Source organism: Diabrotica undecimpunctata, chromosome 4 (genome assembly GCF_040954645.1).
Source record: "Diabrotica undecimpunctata isolate CICGRU chromosome 4, icDiaUnde3, whole genome shotgun sequence".
Taxonomy (NCBI): domain Eukaryota; kingdom Metazoa; phylum Arthropoda; class Insecta; order Coleoptera; family Chrysomelidae; genus Diabrotica; species Diabrotica undecimpunctata.
Window position 1 is genome coordinate 73,635,422 of NC_092806.1, and position 21,734 is coordinate 73,657,155.

Genomic DNA, 21,734 nt, shown 5'->3' on the forward strand with positions numbered 1-21,734 from the left:
TAAAACTCACCGTCTAACATTGAAACCGCTTAACTTAAATGCATTTTGCAATTTTTTCTTAATTTTCTCATCTGCCATTCTTGTAAAAATAATCAGTATAACCTTTTTATTTTATATAAATTTCAAAAGTATTTTTTCACATATGTATTAACCAAAATATAAATATTAACCTAAGTTTATTGGTTTCCCGCCAAATAAAATCAATTTAAGATCTATTTAAAAACGAGAAAGACAATTTTTAATTAAGTTGCCTGCCTGTTTCATTGTGATTGGTCAAAACCACAGCACATACAGGAGAGGTGTACTGTGGTCAAATCAAGGCCAGATTTGAAATCATACACAAAAGAAATGTCGGTAGACTTGATAATATCGAGAAATGTACTTCGTCAATAGAAGTAGTAATAATAAATTAATAAACTAGATAATATAGAACCATAGACATTCTTATTCCTTGTCTAAGCATTCTTATGTCTATGTATACAACTCGGGGAAAATAAGTGAATGCGATTTTTTAAAGTTTAGTGTGCGTGTTGTCCGCTAGGTGAAAAATTATAAAAAATTATAAATAATTATAAAAAAATTGTATATTATAGATAATAATGAAAATGTATATGATGAATAAATTCTATATTATATTTAACAAATTTTAAAAATTACTAAAATCATTAAACAAAATTTTTAAAGAAAAAAATTAAGGTTTTTTAAATCTGGAAGAAGTTGAATGTGAAGTGCTATTATAAAAAATATTGTAAAGAAATAGCCCACCTCCGATGCGTGGTACATGTTACAATTTTTTAGAAGGATAAATCTAGAATATACAATCGATGGCGTCTGCCAGCGTCTCAACAGCGCCTGCTTTCGAGATGCTTACGACGAGGCGAATACCTAGAAATAGACTACTCCATCTGTTTCTCTACAAATGGAGCAAAATTGGTTAGGAACGCTAAAAATACTCTACTGTTTAAAAGTATTACAATGCAACCAGTAGCTCGTCATCGTCATCGTTCTAATACAAGATCATCAAAAAATTACACCTTCAAATATGGGATAGCACACAATAAAAAGGTAATAACAGTGTGTAATAAACTGCGTTAGGCTTTCACGGCCATCGTCTAACTTGTTAAACTGTTTGTTCTGGCTGTTAGGCTGTTGTCTTCTGAGATTAGTTCTCGACGTTTCGCCAACACTAGGGGTTGGCATCTTCTGGAGATGTTACTGCTTCGCTTGTAACCTGAAAATGACCAAATCATTTTCAGGATCAATGGATCTACAACAGACCATGCCATTGCCGAAGTTGTCTACATCAAAGGCTTTTTACTTGAGGCAAATGTGGATGTTCAACTTCGGTATCCATTGCAGGAAACATTCAGGACACAAATCCTATTGTTTCACATGGACAGAGAATATTGCTAATAGAGGCAGTAATGAAGTTGGAAGTTGTCTGTTGCAGTATTGCAAATTATTAAAAGAGTAGAATCCTGAAATTGACCATTTGATAATATGGTCGGACTCATATGCAGACCAAAACAAAAACTTTTTCATTACCTGCTTGTACCAATATTAAATTTTAAATAACTGGTTCAAAATAATTGAACATAAGTATCCCGAAGTAGGACACAGTTATCTCGATTCTGATCGAGACTTTGGTCGAATGGAGAAAGTGCTTCGGAAGCATCAAAATATTTTTACACCAGACCAATACCGTGAAATCATCACTTCTGCTAGTACTAAAGACAGTGTGTGTAAATATGGAGCATTTGGCTATTGTTTTTATAAAACCTGTTTAGATCCATTCACTCCATATTTGGAAGTGGATCTACATAAGAAAGGTACATCTCAAGTTAAACCTCAATCTATTACATTAAGACAGCTGCCCAAATGCGGGGGTCTTATAACTAAGAACTTATAAAAATCGTGCTAGTTTAGTTTAGATTAGTGTTAAAAATGTTTTATAAAGAATAATATTATGTTTAATAAAGAATAACTCACTTTCATATCTGTATAACTCCTTTATTCACAATAAATCATATAAACTTTTTCTTTGTAGGTTTATGGATAAAGGTGTTACAGACAATACTTTAAACTCATCTAACTAATAGAGTTTTACCAATTTCAATCTAAATCATAATAGAAAAGTTCCAGATCAAAATGTATTTTATCAATTTAGTCAGAATTTATTTTATTAGTTGGTAATACATATTAATATTTAGTATAGCATAAAAACAAAAAAAAAACGATCACCAAAATATATATGTAGGTACCTGTATAATATATGTGCGAATTACTATTGTCAATCATTATTATCAAATAGGTTATAAATATTCATAAATATAATGAGTATAAGAGATATATTATAAGAGTAATTTTAGTTCGGCTAATGGATTAATTCCACAGTCAAAAGAAACCAACAGCACACACACAATTTAGTCAGAACTAAAAAAATGTGACATAACACCTTTATCCACTTATGTCTTCAACTATTTGTTGAAATTAATGGTTTATTTGTTTTATTTTTATGTGTATTTCAACCATTTGTTGAAATTAATGGTTTATTTGTTTTATGTTTATTTGTATTTCAATCATTTGTTGAAATATATTGTTTTTGTTTTGCCTTACGTAAGTGTGTGGACTAAGTATTTACTATCCACCGAACATACGTGTTATTATATTTATATAGAGTGTATTGGCAGCATTTAATAAACAATTGCAACTTCCGTAACTTTTATTTTGGGTTTTCAGAACGCATCTTACTGTTAAAGATACTTCTTCTTCTTCTTTGAGTGCCTCTCCTATCGGAGATTGGATATCATTATACAAGGTTTCTTAATTTTCTTCTTTTATGTACAAAAAGTGAAGTGCCGTCCTTTTTCTATCTATTCCTTCATATTTGTGGTAATTTGTTCTGTTGGACCAAATATCAATTTCAAAAGTTAGTTTCGAACCCACGACTCGCTCTCCATCAACCATCTAGCTGCCGTTCGCAGTATATGAATTTGTGACCTTTTTAGCTATATCAAAATAAAAAAGGTTACATAATGGTATAGTGTACTTATCAATGTAATTGTATCTAAGTAGAAAAAGTAGTTATGCTTATCAGTTTAACTGAACTTTTAAATGTAATTGTAATTAGAAACAGTGATTGTAAATAGATAAACTAAGTAAATAAAATAATTACAAAGGACAATTTCCTCATATATTTTAATCCAATTACAATCACACGAAAAAAATAATTGTAATTATTTACATTTTAAATAAGAATTACGCAGTTCTGTTACAATATACAATATTAAAAAAGTTAAGCAATTGTTATATTTAAATTAAAATATGAAATTTCCTAATGAGAATACATGTAAGATATTTACAAGGAAAAAGAAATTCCTGTAGTTGGCTGTATATCATAAATCACAAAAGTTTTATTTAAAAATTCTTTTTAGATGGCAACTGGAACCTATTCAGACAAGGTTCGTGGCTCAGCTCTATTGGGAGTCTTACGTTGCAGGGTATTTGTTAAATACCTACAACATATTTTCAACAATAGTGTAACACATAACAAGTTTTGTAACTTTTTAAGGGGTTTTACCCAGATATTTAGTGGCTTGACTCATGTATACCTGGTAATAATACACTGATGATGGACTTGTTAATCCAAAAACGTTCCGTAATGTAGCCTGAAAGGGCATTTTTCATTATATACCTTTTATAAAGGGTTTTTTAATAAAACTTATATAAGACTATTTTCTTCAACGATAACACTCTAAATAACAATTTTGAATTAATCGAGTCATGCAAACCTATACGCAACATTAAAAAACAAACTTAAGTATTAAAAATAGTCAAACGTTATATTAGTCTTTTGTTTCATTACAGAAAAACATAAATACACTGAACCCATATTAGAATACAACAATATGTGGTAAATGCCAGTTTAAGTAATCAAAAAATTCTTTTTTTAAAACAACATCAGATCTGGAATTCTAAACATCAAATAAAAAGTTCATTTTTGCAACAAGATATTGGATAAAGTTTGAAATGCAAAAAGAAAGAAGCTTTAAGATAAAATTTTCAATGGTGAGTATTCAAAACAGGTTTTAGCACCTGTTTTGTGTATGCAATTACATTTATTCTAAAGCTTTTTTCTCTATGCTAATTTTTATTTGTTGAGATTAATTTCAATTTAAAGAAAATTTATTTGTTAATTGTAATACAAACGATAGGCTCTACATTTTTTGTTAATTTATATTTAAGAAACCTTTGATATTTACGTATGTCCGCCTATGAGGAAACCAAGTCAACTGAATATATGGCTAATTTCACATCGGTATTAGATATCTATGGAAGTCAGCCATTTTCTAGTCAACTGGTAAAATTGGCATCACGGCATTTACTGCGTATATATCAATTGACATTTCAATTATAGGTTAGAATTTTAATTATTTATGTGATCATTTTTCTCAACTGCATGAACATTTTTGTGATAAATTAATTCGATATGTGGTCATTTTTTTCTCGTGATCCTTCTAAAGACTTCAATTTTGAAATTGGAGAGTTAGTGCCAAGTTTAGAAGACAAAAGTGTATGGAACCTGCATAAAGGGAAAAAGAAGGTAGACTTGTTGGCATAATTTGTATAAACAAATAAATGGAACTATACATGTAGCTCTATTTTTTTAGTATTTACTGATGTGGCTTTTGATAATCGTATGAGTAGCCACAGGTTTTCTTCAGTTTAAAAAATTGTGTTGTTAGAGCTAATTTAGAAATATTAAGTAGTAAATCAACAAGCTCTGTACCTATTCAATATCATTATTAATTCTCGTAATATATTATTTTGAAACATAGTTGCATTGCTGTATACCATTGTATCAGGCTATACATATCCTATTTTGGTGAGATCCAGAAAATATTTTTATATATTTTGTAAAATTCAAGCAGTAATATTTAAATAAAATTAGTCATTCTTGTAATATATGATTTTGTTAAACATAGTTGTATTGCTATATACCATGGAATCAGATTATAATCATATACCCTATTTTGGTGAGATCCAGAACATATTTTAACCCTTTCACCTGAGTAATAATATAGGAGTGTAGGACCTGTGTGGAAATATGTTTTTTTATGTATATTCAAATATGATTTATAAATTATGTGAAGGAAATCTGTTGAGAATCTGCTGCTGGTGGTCATTTTACTTACTTTTTGTTAAAATAGAATAGATACAAATTCATGTCCTCAGCACAGATTTGGCAATTTTTCATAAACTGCAGAAAGTAGTTCGAAAAACAAGTTGTTAATAACAATCTTGTAACTCAGGATGTTTGACAGTACCAGTTAATAAAGTCTATCCTAAGAACACAAGGAAGTCTTTTACTGTCAGTTCCTTCCATTTGGTGAGTCTTGATCTAACAGATCCTTTACTAGAAGCCAGTACTTGAATGGCATAGATTACATTCACTCACTACAGTTTCTAAAAATTCATCATCAATTAGCATCCTAACCAGTATATGGTTCAACACCAGGAGATTGAACTAATAGTTTATTTGTTCCCCAAAAGGTATATTTTTCATACCACTTATTTCATTCCACAAATTTTCGGCCTGGATCTCATTTGTACCCTCAAAAATCTCATCATGCACAATCATTTCTGCTCTTTCTATAATACAGCACATTAAAATCTACTTACATTCATCTTTGTCATCTTGCTCACTTTCTGTATCAGAGTTATATAAGAATTCCATCATTTCCTCAACCAATAACTTTTTTGGATTTCTTACATTTTCGCTTTTTGATAACTGAAGGTCAGGTTCCTGTAAATCGCTCATTTTTTATAGAAAATTAGTACAACACAAATTAAAAACTTCTGTTATCAACACGACATGTAAATTAGGTAATACCCACTAGGTAAGATCAAAAATAATAGGTTATATTTGAGATCATTTATTTACAAAAATAGACAACCAGTTCTACAATTAGTTTACTTTGAGATAAAATACACCTTTTTGCATGTGCAGAGTTTGTTTTATGCCATTCCAAAAACTGTGGAATGTATAGTTTATATTGAAGTCACATTTACAAAGGATTTCATTATATCGGGCCATCTGCATTTTATTAAACACTCTGAGGTTGCGATTTCTGCAACATTTCATGAAGTTTGTATATAGTATACAGATATAATTTATTTATATCTGTAATCAATAGGAATGATGTTTCATAGTTATAACTAATTTTATGTGATAAAAAAAATATGTTATTGACATTGCATCAGATAAAGAGCATATGTATCATTAAAACATGTTAAAACTAACACCATGTTTTGAATTGCTCAGTGGGAAATAGTTTTAAAAAATAGGCTCTGAAATTTTACTGAATATGTCCTAGTTTACATTCGATTTTGTCTCTGCAAACCATGTACTATGACACATGTGTAGTAGGTATCAGATGCTTAAAGCAAAATGTAAATTTTGATAATTGTACATATCAGTACATTTTCCCAGATGGGTCCAATACCTTCTTTTGTGTCATTTTTGGAGTATTAGATATTAATACATCGTAGTAAATGAGTATTGGTATCTAAAACAGTCTGTATATATATATATATATATATATATATATATATATATATATATATATATATATATATATATATACATATATATGTATTAAGATCTTAAGCAGATCATAATATAATATATATATATATATATATATATATATATATATATATATATATATATATATATATTATGATCTGCTTAGGTTTAAATTAAGTTAAATTTAATTGAATTAAATTAAATTAGATTGAATTTCTCAATTCAATACAAAAATATTTTACCTCCAATTCATGGCTTCTAGTATTTTCTGGATGCTGGCTTTTTTTAGGATAGACAAGGAGAATAAATATCATATACACAATTTATGACCTCTCTTAAAAAAACACCATTTATTCTAATACCATATAATATAGGAATATATAAAAATTATCTATTGCTCAGAACAAAAGAAAATTTAATTTTGTTATCTCCCTTTTAAACCAAGTTATTTAATATACTGTAATAATTGTTCTAATTAACTTTCTTAAAAAACAAACAATTTTATTATGTGCCAATTATCTGATTTGTGAATTCAATTCTTTTTAATCAATCACTTTATGAAATGGGTTTAAAAAAACATATATGGTACAAATACAACGCTTATTTCACAAATAATTTGACTGACCTTTTTGATTTACTCCCTGCGATGTTTTTCGACGGACACTGAATTAGTCTTCGGATTGTGTTCCCACAAAACTGTACTATTCTCCAAACACGTGTGGCTCTGCTTCCTCCTTCCAAAACTGTTACACAAAACAGCACTCATTCAGATTCTCTCCAAAAGTAAACTTCCAACTCGTTTTAGTCTTATTATATTTTAACTTATACTTATTTTTCACACACTGTTCTCAAACTGGATGGTAAAGACACAATGAGTGAAATCTCCTGGTTCAATTTTTAAATCGACTGTCCTATGCTCCTACCCTCGTTATTCCTAGCCAATCATACACATTCATTCTTTCTACCTATCTTCAATATTTCCTATTTTTAAATTTTAAAAAATCAATCGTGTTTTACCCACTTAGGTTTTTCTCTAAATTAACAGAAGATAATTCCTACTAACCTTTCTCTTTTGTCTACAGGCAAATCCGTATTTGTAAGAGATAACATCTAATTCATAGCATTTAGAAGAAGAAGAAAAATAATATACAAACCATTGTCTATCAAACATTAATTTGAAATTCTTATCTGATACAAAACCATATAATTAATATAAAACGTATAATTATTTGTAAGATTTTAAACAATGTTTAATACTTTCTAAATAACCCCGAAATATTTTTCCTATACAAATTGTTCTTAAAAACTATTCACTATTGAAGTCCACTGTTCTCCGAAAATACTTCTTTTATAAATCATTATATTTACAAATTCTTTACCTATACAGGGTCTTGAATATTTATGATCTCATGGTATTTTGCATACAAAAATTTATTTTATTTTTGATCTATTTTAGAATCATAATATATATATATATATATATATATATATATATATATATATATATATATAAATTATATTTACTTTTATTTTTAAACATTGTAAGAAAAAAAGTCAAATGTATGAACTTACGCGATAGGCGGGACCGAGCGATAACCGCATAAGTCGAATTTGCCTAAGTTGGGGTATAATTTCGTATATGTATGTATATAAATTATATGGGACCGGAAGCTAAAAAATAGCAATTTACACAAAAAATGTTTATTAAAAGAGATATAGAAAGATATACAAATATAAAATCGTATAAAAAGTTATTTTGTTATAGAAGATTGTTATAGTCTATATTTTCTAAAATTTGTAATCTCATTTCAATTAAACCTCAGTCAAGTTTCCAACCGTCATTTTATTCTCAGTTTAAACAGGATCCAAACAATCAAGTTTTGCATTTCTATGAGTTTTCAAATTGAAAATCTGTCATCCAATCTTTACAATTAGACTTCCAAATCACAGGCAAGTCAGATTTAGCTCATTTACATTGAATATGATTTGGTGGGTGTTGCCACATACATTTATCATAACTTTTTAATTTCTCTGCATAACTATGCCAATTACAGCAACTTTTGAATCAGCTGAACCAACCGTTGCTAGCTTTAAACTCTTCATCTTTAGCGATCTCTCCAGGATCCTCTTTCAATGTCTCAAAAATCCGCTTAGCTTAGGTCTAATGTGTTTTAATCGATAGGGCAATTTTTCACATTTATCTGATTATCACACCATCATTTTAACACTGTTTCCATCTCAGCAATAATAGCGTGACCTTTTGGAACGATGGTTGAATTTAAGATTGAGCATTTTTAACAGCTTCAAGAATTTTTTCTTTGCCTCTGACCGTCGACTCAATAGATCAAACTTCTTTGCTAATTCTAAAAATTTCATTTTTGTATCAAAATATTTAATTATGTTAAGTTAAATCGACGAGATTTGAAAATCGCGTACCTCTGGTTTCACGTAAGTCGAGGTATTATTGAATATATAGATATATATACAACTCAAATTTGGGAATGCCAAAAGTCTTTTTTAAAAAAGAATTTATTAGAGCTAAAACGACTAATTACAATAAAATCAAATTCTAAACTGAATAAAATATTAGTTAAAATAAAACATATACATTTGCAATTATACAATTCACAATATTACGAAACATAGCGTCAGCACTCCTAAGTTCAATGTCTTTGACAATGTCAGCACTCCTGAGTCCATGGCCTGAATAAACCCATAGGCGTCGCTCTATAACTCCTCTTCCCCTAGATTGAAGCTCCTTGTGGGAGGTGAATTTTCGAACTGGAATCGGCTGGGTCCTGTATGTTTGACATTCTTATGTCTTCCTTTCTTTTGGTTTCTTTTCTTGTTCTTATCGTTATTTTCTTATAGATAATGTAGATGATTATTACAACGATGGCAAGATATAATATGATCGTCCAAATGCTGGGAATGTGGTAATTTTCTCTTTGTTCCATGATGGGTGTGATTCTGTTTGTGGGATTTTTTTTCAAATTTTAAATTAATTTGGTTATTTTGTAGACAGCTTGGATATTGGAAATTTTTACCGTGGGTGCAAATGTCGTTAAGAGGTATTATTGTAATTTTATTTTTTAACAAATATCTTGTATTAGGTATTATTATTGCAAATTCTGACTCAATTTGTGTGGGTATAGGTAATAAATAATAGAGATCAAAGATGTTCTCAAAATCGATAGGAATTGTCAGAAAATATTGAATTTGGTTTTCATCTATTTTACAGGTGATTTCCAGAATGGATTCAAAATCTAAAATATTTTCGCGTTTTAATTCAAATGGTAATTGTGTTTTGTAAAATAAAGAGATTCTTTGTATGCTATTTTTGATATATTGATTAATATTAACGTAGTTGTACGTCTCTGATCTAAAGAATTCGCTGGTAGAAATGTTATTTTTAAGATACTCAAATTGCTTGTTCAGGTTGTCATATTCAGTTACAAGTGGTTTTAAATTATAAAAATGTACAAATGTATGACTAGATTTTTGGAGTTTTGCGGTTCCTAATTTTATAGGTAGAATGCCTAGGTTGTGGGTGATATCTTTTATTTCGGCTGTGTTCGAAAGGTGAATGTTTTCGGTAGTATTTTTATGCCGCTTAATGAGTTTTGCTGTTTTCTTAAATTTATTAATGGATTTAATATTTTCTTTTTGATATTTATTTCTAGTTTTTCCTTTTATTTGTCTGTTTCGCACAAATACTTCGATAGGAATTTCTTTTGGTAATTCCTCGCGTGTTTCATTTGCTTTATTTATAACTTTTGCTTTATTTTCTTGAAGTTTTTTGTTAATATTAGAATATAGTAATTTCATTTTATCCTTTTTTTATCCATTTTATCCTACTGACTGCGCCACTCAAATTTGGGAATGCCAAAAGTCTTTTTTAAAAAAAGAATTTATTAGAGCTAAAACAACTAATTACAGTAAAATCAGATTCTAAACTGAATAAAATATTAGTTAAAATAAAACATATACATTTGCAATTATACAATTCACAATATTACGAAACATAGCGTCAGCACTCCTAAGTTCAATGTCTTTGACAATGTCAGCACTCCTCCTGAGTCCATGGCCTGAATAAACCCATAGGCGTCGCTCTATAACTTACATATATATATATATATATATATATATATATATATATATATATATATATATATATATATATATACAGGGTGGTCCTTAAGTAATTGTACAAAAAGAAACAGTAGATTCTACACTTTAAAATATTACGATTTAAGCTAAATTGCTTTAATAAAATGTTGATATTAAGAAAGATACAGGGTGTTAAAGTGCAAATTAAAAATTTTATTTTTGGCTATAACTTTCATGTTTGTAAACATTTATGCATAAAAATTTACAACTGGGTACTTTTAAATATGAGAAATTATAATTTGATGCACACTTTGATGTAGCGGATAGAGGGCGCCACATATGCCACATATGTGGCATAAATTTGCACTTAACTTTTTTGCTCTTTGAGTGAACTGTATTTGTGATACAAAATATTAAAGATACATTATTTCAACAAAAAAAAGGTATACCTGTTAATAACTTTTAAACTTAATAGTTTTCGAGATAATCGCATTTTACAAATCAGCTGCATATTTCTGAGTTAAGGCAATTACCCCAGGCAACGAAGGAAAAATAGACAAAAACATTAATAAATCTAAATTTTGGTATAAAATACCAATAACTAAAGTTAATAGTTAACGAAATATTAAATAAAATAAATATATCAGCAGGATAATTAATAATAGGATATGACAAAAAACAGAATATTAGGATTTTACATCAAACATTTTATATTTTATGTTAAATTAAAGTCGTAATCAAAACATTTTGTTTACAAACCAAATTAAGAAATAGTTAAACTAAATTACTAAACTTTTTGTTAAAGTAAGTGTTCGATATGTCTACCATTTTCATTAATTCATTTGTCAATATATTCCATAAAAATCATCTCATATTAAATAGCATCATTGGTTCTAAAGAAACAGTTGCAGTATTTATTTCTTCCCATATTTGGTTGCAAATGTTTATGGCATTCTTATAGACACGTTGTTTTAATACGCCCCATACACCAAAATCAAGCGGATTAAATTCTGGGCTACGTGGTGGCTATAATGTATAATGGACGAATCTATATCCAAATCTTATAGTATATTATGTCGCAAAGGTTAAATAATGTATTAAACTGTGATGTATCTCATTCATTGGTTACTTATATACACTCATATAAGCTTACGAGTAACTATAATTACATATCGAACAAATGGACTATTATGATAATGATGATAATATTATGAACTAACGAACTAATATTATGCTGAACTAAATTGCCTGTTTGTTTACTATATTTATAACAATATCGGTTATTAGGCCAACGATGATGTTTTTGTAAAAATGCTGAGTCTTTAAGGTAAGATTTGTAGCAAAAGTATTATGAAACAAGTCACGTGTGTTATTTCATACCTGTGCTTTAGTTTCCATTTGTCATAATAAAAATGGGTAAACAACAATTTACGTAATAAATAATAAGTATTATTTTGGGTTTTTTTATAAATTAAATAATTATATCAATATCTCACCACATTGCCAAGGAATAAGACTGCCACGTCCAATCCAACGTTCAGAAAAGGTATATTTAACTATGTTCTCAACGCCTTCTCTCTAGAATGTGGTGGTGTACCATCTTACATAAACCATATATTTTGGTTTTTCAGCATTTTACAATAGGGAAAAAGTAATACAATGCCAGTAGGTATAGAAATTTAAGAAGCGATAGAAAAGGGAAATTGTATACATGATGACGGCCAGCGTCTGAATACGGACACGGCACCTAAAGAAGAAGATGAAGAATATTTTCTCCAATAAGACATTTAGCAGCCATAACAAAAATTTTGTAATGTTACATTATCATCTTTGAGTTGTTTTAATAAGAATAAACTATGAATTATGCTTATCTACAGGTATTGAGTGCTTTACCGCACAAATATCACAACTAAGAATTATGAGGCAGCTGACTTATAAAATGCGATTATCTCGAAAACGGTTAAATTTTGAGGTTACTAACAAGTATACCTTTTCTTTGTAAAAATAATGTATGTGTAATATTTTTTAACACAAATAGAGGTAACTTTAAGAGCAAAAAAGTTAAGCGCAAATCTATGCCACACCTGTGGCATATGTGGCGCCATCTATCAGTAACATTAATTTATGTATAAAATTATAATTTATCCTACTTAAAAGCGTCCAATTATAAATTTTTGTCCAAAAATATTTACAAACGTAAAAGTTATAGCGAAAAATAGAATTTTAAATTTCCACTTTAACACCCTGTATCTTTCTTAATATCAACATTTTATTAAAGCAAGTTGGCTTAAATCGTAATATTTTAAAGTGCAGAATCTATGGTTTCTGTTTGTACAATTACTTTAGGACCACCCTGTATATATATATATATATATATATATATATATATATATATATATATATATATATATATATATGTATGTATGTATGTATGTATGTATGTAAAAGAAATAAAATTTTTATATTGGATTACCAATTAAGTAATTTCAGTAATGTTTTACTGTAACAATAATTTCATTTTTATAATAATATTAAAAAAGTGATATTGCACAATGCTGCACATGGTAGTGTTCAAAAGGCACAAGGGATCATTCTACTTCACACTATCTAGAAAAAAAAAAGAGGAAATGTCAGTATTAAATGCATACAATGTGAATAAAACCAGCATGGAAGCTTTATTAGTTTCTTAGTGTTAGGTTAGTGCACATTCCAGTTTACCCACTAGACAATAGTATAACTAATATATTTGTGTTACAGTATGAATTGGAATTATGTAACATTATTGATAATAACATTGTTGATAATAACATTTTGTAACATTGTTGATAACGTTTCCAAAACTAAAACTTTAGTATTTTCAAAGACACCCTACCAAGAATCGAACAAGCAATGAAAGAATTCATGAGCATGAAAACATTTTTTACAAGATCGGACCTTAGTAGCAGCTTAGAATATGAATGATCAGATGTTACGTTTTTTCTGTCCTACTGTATGGCTGTGAAAGTTGGACAATGGACTCTGAAATAGAAAAAAGAATAGATGCCTTTGATATTTATATATACAGACGAATGTTGAGAATTCCATGGGTACAAAGAGTTACTAATATTGAGGTACTTCATCGCATGTGTAACCAAAAAGAATTACTAAGAATAATCAAAGAGAGGAAAATGCAATACTTGGGTCATGTGTTGAGAGGCGAAAGATATGAATTACGCATCAGTAGGAAGACGCCAGAGGACATGGTTCGACCGCTCATCCGCAGAAATCTTTCGCGCAGCAGTTTTCAAAACTACATTTGCCATTTGGATCGCCAACCTTCAAAAGGAGATGGCGCCATGAGAAGAAGAACATTGTTGATAGAAAAATTAGACCCAAAATAGAATAAACACAATAACCAGAAATAGGAAAAATTAAAAGAAGAATGATGCAAATTTTAGAACTGACATAAAAGTATATAAGGTTAGTTTCCTTGTCAGTTTGAAGTTAGTTGGAGTCAGTTCAAGTAATTTTTTAAGAGGTCACATTAAAAGACATGTTTGGTGGTGATTTGTTGTAAATGAAACTTTTCGTTTGTGTCAATCTTTCTGCTGCCATACTCATCTCCTTTTCCACTTCCTGTACCTTTATTAGGTTCACTCTTTCTTACGTGAGTGACTTCAATCCAAAGAGTATAATGTAACTGTTTGTATGGGAAAATAAAACTGTTGCAACCATAGACATATAATACAAATAGACTGACTGTTGCAATAAAGGCCCGTTCCCCCCCGTGCGACATCAAGTAATAAGATGAGTAAAGTAGTTGATTTCAGCCTCTTATAAAAGTATAAATATTAGATTCCTGGTTCCTCAATTTTCCTTATTAACTGATGTTTACCTACGCTATTAACAACAACATCTGTTAGTCTACTGTAGAAAGAAATGCTTTGGATACTGCCAGTGTTGAAATACCAAATATAAACTTATAACCTTATGTTGTAAAAGGCCATTCCTTGACATTTAGATTGTTTGCAAAAAATCACTTCCGCCTTCCGCTTCCTTGCTCTCAGTCTCATCACATAACTCAAAGAAGAAAGTTGTTTTCAGTAATTTCTACCGCACATAAAAAGTTTGTGTTTTGTGTATTAGTTTAATAAATTAGTGATGAAAAGTGTATGTATAATTTTACCCTACCAGAGGCGAAATAAAGAATCAGCAACCTTCAACCATTAAAAAACTGTAAGCCAATTCGACATCTCGTCACAAGGGTTTGACGCCCAAAAGGAAATTCGATCAGAACATCCCTTCTTCCTTTACCGAGGAACATTATTAGTTGAAGTATATCTTAGATAGGAAGGAATAAATTTCTAGAATCTCTGATTGAAATACTAATAATTATTATGCAGATGTCATCAAGCCTGGGGAGTCTTGATATAAATTAATTTCCCATATTTCAGTATATTCATCGCAGTTTCATCTCCAAATTTTCGCTCCAAATTTTCGATTTTTTCTAAAATCTCAGCTACTTAAAGAGGATATTTCCTAAAACACAATACAAATTTGTTTTGTATTTTTATTACCTATTTGATTTGATGCTCATATTATCTGGCAACAGCGCAAGTTTTGAATGTTAAACATATAATCTCATTTCAATACTTCTTCTTCTAATGCCGACTCCACTAATGAAGGTTGGCTATAACCATTGCAAATTCGTCTCTATCTTGTGCTTTTTCACAAAAGCGTCTGTGTGTTTAACCCGGTCCAGTCGGGAATGTTTTTCAACCAGGATATATTTGTCGTTTACCAGAACCCCCTTTTCCTTCGATTTTACCCTTCATAATTAGCTGCAACAACTCGTCCTTCTCATTTCTAAGTATGTGCCCCACTTGAATACATATCTAGTAAATACATTTATGTAAATATAAGGTAAATATGTAATAATACAAGTACTTACCAATTACGAAAAGAAGCTATTGCTGATTATAAAATATACCAGTAACATGTCACTATTTAAAATCACAATAATGAACGAGAAAAAAGTTTTGAGATTTAATATATCGTGGGTCATTAACGACCCCTTGGTCCTTAATGGGTTAAAACACAAAGACCCACCTTGTATTTATGTCATAAAGGAGCTGTATGCTAAGTTTCAAGACTATATGTCCTCTTCTTCTGAGTTTTCTGTAACTTTGGTGAGCTTTGACCTATTGACCTCAAATTTAATAGGTATCTTCTTTGAACCTTAAGGAATTTAGGAAGTTTCAAGAAATTTTAAGACTCTAGTACATTTTTGCTTCAATAATTGTTGCAAACAAAAAGAACATCGATCCGAATGATTAAATGTTATAATATGTGAACACTGTTGGAACCCAAATGAATTTATTAGAACGGAGATGGGGAACACTAAGACCATAAAAATCCAAAGAGGAGTTAGACAAGGTTGTATACTCTCGCCATTATTATTCAACCTGTAGTCGGAGGAGAGATTTGCACTATCTCTGGATGAGGCACGATATAGTATTAATTGACAGAAGTGAACAAGAACTACAAAATCTGCTGAACAAGGTAGGTAGCGAGGATGAATAATATGGTCTTAAAATGAATTCGAACATTAACATATTAGTAAATGACAAACTAATTGAACAAATTAAAAATTTTAAATATCTAGGATGCTGGATATATGAGACCTTAGGTTCAGAACAAGAAGTAATATGTAGAATAGAACAGGCCAGAAACGCAAGTATCCTTCTGTATGGCATGGAAGCCTGGACGCTGACAATTAGCTCGTTACGGCGCCTGGAAAAGTTTGAGATGTAGATATTCCACCGCATTCTTAAAATTCCATGGAAGTGTTTTTACAAAAAAAGTGTGTATTTACAAAATAAAGAAGTTTTAAGACGGATGAATAGAGATCGTATAAATTATTAAAAACGGAAAACATCTTATCTTGGACATATATTCTGACACGAGAGATATAACTTCCTTCAACTAATAATGGAAGGAAAGCCAGGTCCTGGCAGACGACAAATGACCTGACTGAGTAACATCAAGGATTGGATAGGACTAGACCTCCAAATCCTAATAAGAAAAACACATGATAGAAATGAATTTTCAGAAATCATCACCAACCTCCATTAGAGACGACACGTAAAGACCAAGAATTATTGCAGAGAGACAGATGACATGGTTTCAAGAAGAATCTCGTGTCGTCGCTCCTAATGGAGTATTGGCTGACTTTTTTCGTTTGTTATTCAATAACGGAAAGTATCAGATTGGCTAGATCAATGCATCCTCGTTGTGCCATTCCATTGACATTCCTCTACGAGTCATCTTATTTTCCGATCTTGTCTCGTTGTTACCTTGTCTTTTCTCCAAATCAATCCAATTTTTTATGTTTTCTTGTTATGGTTCTTCGTCAGCTATTATCCAGTTTTCTTCGTCTATGTCCGTAAAGTTGGTTTCGAGTGCTTGCGCGGCTGTTAGTTTGATATTTTCTTACTAAGTACCCAATCCATTTCTTTCTTTTGATAGTAATTGTTATCTTCTCTTGTTTTGTTCATCTATATAGTTCTAAATTCAATATTTACTCAGACTGCTATATTTGTAGAATTTTTCTGAGGGATCTATTAAAAAATATTTGCTATATTTTGTGGCTGTCTCGTCAGGAGAATACTGTTAATGCAACTAATGAATATTTTGATTTTTGACTGTTAATTATACGGTATACTACTTCATTTTTTTATTTTAGATTTCGGTTGTTGCTTTTTAGAAGTTTCGTTTTTTCTGTTATTTATTTTAAGCCCCATTATATCGGAATATTGTGTAAGCTTGTCGATATTTTCTTGCATTCCAACTGGTCGTTTAGATTCCATCTAATGCCTGTTCTATTATCGGATACTTTTTCCATGATCCACTTTACAATGATTAGAAATAGGATGGGAGAAAGGGCGCATCCTTGCAGAACGTCGATATTTCTTCAGTAATTTTTCCGTATGTTCTAGTCTAGCTCTGCATTCCTCGTAGAATAGTATAATGAGGTTGATATACTTCGTCGGCAGTCCATATCCTCTTCCACATTTGTTGTCCTTTTGTCATTCGCTGGCTTTTTCAAAGGTAATTCTTAGTGGACATTATGTATTCGATAGTGGGTCATTTTTTTATGAAAACCTGTTTGGTTACTTCTTAACTTTTGTATACTTTGGGCTACAATATTTTTAATATGATTTTTTACATTATTTTAGAAGTGGCACTCAAGTGTGAAAATGAGACTTTAGTGAATACAAGAAAATAATATACTGTAATCTTAAATAAGTACTAAAGTAAATAAGTAGTTAGAATATGCCATTAAATAAGATCATATTATAATACAGTAATAAAAATATTGAATATAAAATATGTAAATAAATACTAAATACTTTCCCAAACAGTGTTTTTAGATCATGTTTCTTCACAGACTTTTCTGACATTTTTAACTCTTCGTTTACTTTTGTTTTTTCTTTGTATTTTTTTCTAGTACTTTTTTCTCTTCAGGTTATTTCTTTTGTAACATTTTTGTTTTAATTTTATTCTTTTTACCAGCTGTAGTGTATTTCGGATGATCCGTATTCTACACTCGCGATCATAAAATCCGGATCACCTTGAAAATTTCAAGTTTCTTGAATATTTTTGCATCTGGTGCAGTAATAACCTTTTTTTAGGCTAATATATTTTTTATTTGTCATCAATGTTTGTTTTGAAAAAAAGAAAAAACGGTTTTTTATTGTTTTTGTTGAAAAAGCAGAAAACAAACCAAATTGTTGAAACAGACATACGAAAGAAAAAATGAAAAATACAGAACGTGGTAAAACATCAGTAGAATTTCAATGACTAATATCGTGTATTGCCTCCCCTTGCTCTAATAACCTCTTGCAGACGACGGGGGATATTCTCAATTTTTCTCCGGATTACATGCTGTGGTATGTTATTCCACTCTCTCACCAACAGATCCTTAAACTCCTGTGCGTTGTTAGGAGGAGGTGTATGGGTTTGAATACGTTTTTTCAAATCGTCCCAGAGATGTTTGATGGGATTCAGATCCGGAGATCTAGCTAGCCAGGGTAACCTCGTAATTCCAACCTTGTCCAAATATTGCATACTGATCCTGGCAACCTGCGGTCGCACGTTGTCCTGCATAAAAACTGCGTCTTCTCTAAACCCTGCCATGGTGGGCATAACATGTTCTTCCAGAATCTCCGTAATGTACCTTCGTGCAGTTAAGGACCCATTTTCGATGAAGGGTAATTCTGTGCGAAAGTCGGAAGATACACCTCCCCTAGCCATGACCGAGCCTCCACCAAATGGCATTCTTGGAGCAATGCAAGCTTGTGAAAATCGTTCACCGGTTCTCATCCAAACTCTTATACGTCCATTGGATCCAGTTAGGCAGAAACGGGATTCATCTGAGAATAACACTTTGCTCCAATCATTAATTCCCCAATGCGCGTATTGTCGAGCAAAAGCTAGTCGTGCAACTCAATGCGCACGGCCAAGTGGCGGTCCTGTAGCCATTACCCGAGAAGATAGTCCAGAAGAACGAAGTCTTCTCCTGACTGTTGCAACGCTAACATTGAAATTTCGTACTTTCTGTAGGCAATTTCGATGCATAACCGCAGTTGAGGTCCGGTTTCGTAAAGCCTGAAACACAAGGAATCGGTCATCTCGTGCCGTGGTCGTTTTTCTTAGTCCAGAGCCAGGTCGTCTGGTTAGCAAACTCGTCTTCTAAAAGCGTTGAAGCACTCGTTGAACCGTAGAAAGGCTTACGCCAACAGTTCTTGCGACTTGCCGTTGAGTGTGACCGTCTTCCACAAAAGCAACAATGCGTGCCGTTTCAACAACAGTCAAGGCATTTTTGGCAAAAAATAAACAATAATAAACACTAATAATGACACTAATAAACACTAATGGTGGCAATAATAAACGTTTGTTTGTTGTGTTTGAACAGAAAGTCGAAGCACAAATGAGACATTTAAAACAAGCGGCAGTTACAGGTACCGTTCATTTTGGGAAGTGTATAGTGTTCCGCGAAATCGGCATTATTGGAATTTTTTGTTACAAAGGAAACCCTAAGCCGACAACAATTCTCACAAACATGCATTAGTTTATATTTGTGTTATTATTATTTACGATAAAGCTCGTTAAAAATGAAATAACGCCGATTTTCAAGGTGACCCGGATTTTATGATCGCGAGTGTATTTTCTCTTTTTTTAATCTCGATTGTTTCATTTACAGTTTTCGTTATTATGACCTTACACTTTTTTCATATTTCCTGCACAGTTTCTTCCCAATGGATCGTTGCTAATCGATTAATTTTCAGTCTCTTTGTGAATTCTTTGAGTAAGAGCTTAGATGTTGTATCTTTTTTATTCTACTTTTTCATTCTTTGCCTCTTGCTAATTTTATCTTTATTTTGCCCCTGACTAGCATGTAGTCTGAGCTTGTATCTGCTTCTCGTACGTTTTTAACTTTCTTTAGCCAGCTTGTTATTTTGTCTCGATCAGTAGATGATCGATTTGCATTCTATACTTTCCTCCCGAATATATGCATGTTTCTTTATGTATCCTCTCGTGTTTAAATATGCTACCCGCTATTACAAACTTGTTTTGTTCACAAAATTCCAGCAGTCTATTTCCATTGTCGTTTCTTTGTCCCACTCCTTCCTTCTAATAACTGATTCGTGTCCAATTTCGGTTATGTCTCCAATTACAATTTTTATCCACAAGGATACTAAATTCCTGTAGTATCTAATTATCTCTATACCATGTATCACAAAAAATTTTTAGTTAAAAAGATTCCTTTATAAAATATTATTAATATAAAAACATAAATAAACATAAATATATATCTATATACCTTTTATAAACGAATTTTTTTAAATAACAATTTTTATGTCTCGCTTTGTATTTCTTGTTTACATTTTCGTAAGTTACTTAAAGTTGTTCATAGTAACCTTCCATTTCTTCCTCATTGCTTCTGTTTGTAGATGTTTAAACCTTTATTACTACTATGTTATAGTACATTGCCTTAAATCTGCCTCGTATAATCCTTTCTGATGTTGCTAGAGTATATCATTAAATGCCGGTCTCATTATATGATTAACTGCATAGTAATTATAGTAGACATACTATATTTACACTCTTTTTTTCAACAAAAAACACACTTTTCGTAATGAACTTCAAAATGTTTTTTATTTGGCTCCGAATTGATGACTGTTCATACTAAATATTAAAATTCTAATAATTTATTATTACTTTTTTATATAGATACCTTATAGTTGATACAATAGAGTAGATTTCAATACAGCGCTCCTAGGTACAATACATTAATTACTTCAATTGATGCATGCAAACTCTGTAAACAACAGTACTATAAATAGGAGAGAGTGACGCATAAATGTAACTTGATCTACTAATTGTACGAGGCGCAAATCAAATACGTCGTTTACTAATAAGGAAATCAAAATAATATCGGTTCACAACATTTTAATAGCTCTCCGTACATTTTAATAGGTATTGCTTGTCAAATTTAACGTGATACTTGGCCATGATACAAATACAAACAGATAAGATATCGCGCATGTAGGCGTGGCTTATGTGACGTCAGCTTGTGCTTAATTTCGGCATATTGTGTTTTGATATTTATGTACATTTACGGTTCATAGCCAATATTTAGTAAAATAAAATTTTTTTTAAGTGTTAAAGGCTTTAAATTTTTCGCAATATGATGTGTGCAGTGTATGGTTGTGCCGTTGACAATATGTGCAAGAGTTTTGTACCCGGTACAGCATTTTATAGCTTTCCAAAAGACAAGGAAATGCAAGCTGTTTGGAAACATTTGTGTAAACGCCAGGATAGTTTTAATGTTAAATTTGCTCGTGTTCGCTCTAAGCACTTTATTGAAAGTGATTATGAACGTAATTTAAAACATGAATTGCTGGGGTATACACCAGCAAAACATCGTTCTTTACAGAAAGACGCTGTTCCGTCAATAAATTTATCTAAACCAAATAAGCAGAACGCGAAT

At 30.7% G+C, this 21,734-nt stretch overlaps 2 protein-coding genes across 3 annotated transcripts in view; one reads left to right on the forward strand and one right to left on the reverse strand.

The window, feature by feature from the left end:
* Positions 1-208, reverse strand: part of PolE2 (DNA polymerase epsilon subunit 2) — a 45,681-nt gene extending 45,473 nt beyond the window's left edge. For both annotated transcript variants that reach the window (XM_072529744.1, XM_072529743.1), the window contains exon 1: positions 11-208. In XM_072529744.1, the coding sequence (XP_072385845.1) occupies positions 11-78 (68 nt within the window). In that variant the 5' untranslated portion in view covers positions 79-208. The remainder of the gene's footprint in view (positions 1-10) is intronic.
* Positions 209-4,390: 4,182 nt separating this feature from the next.
* The window catches only part of yata (N-terminal kinase-like protein yata), a 74,869-nt gene continuing 57,525 nt past the window's right edge, over positions 4,391-21,734 (forward strand). The window contains exon 1 of the mRNA XM_072529742.1: positions 4,391-4,603. Within this exon, the coding sequence (XP_072385843.1) occupies positions 4,490-4,603 (114 nt within the window). The 5' untranslated portion in view covers positions 4,391-4,489. The remainder of the gene's footprint in view (positions 4,604-21,734) is intronic.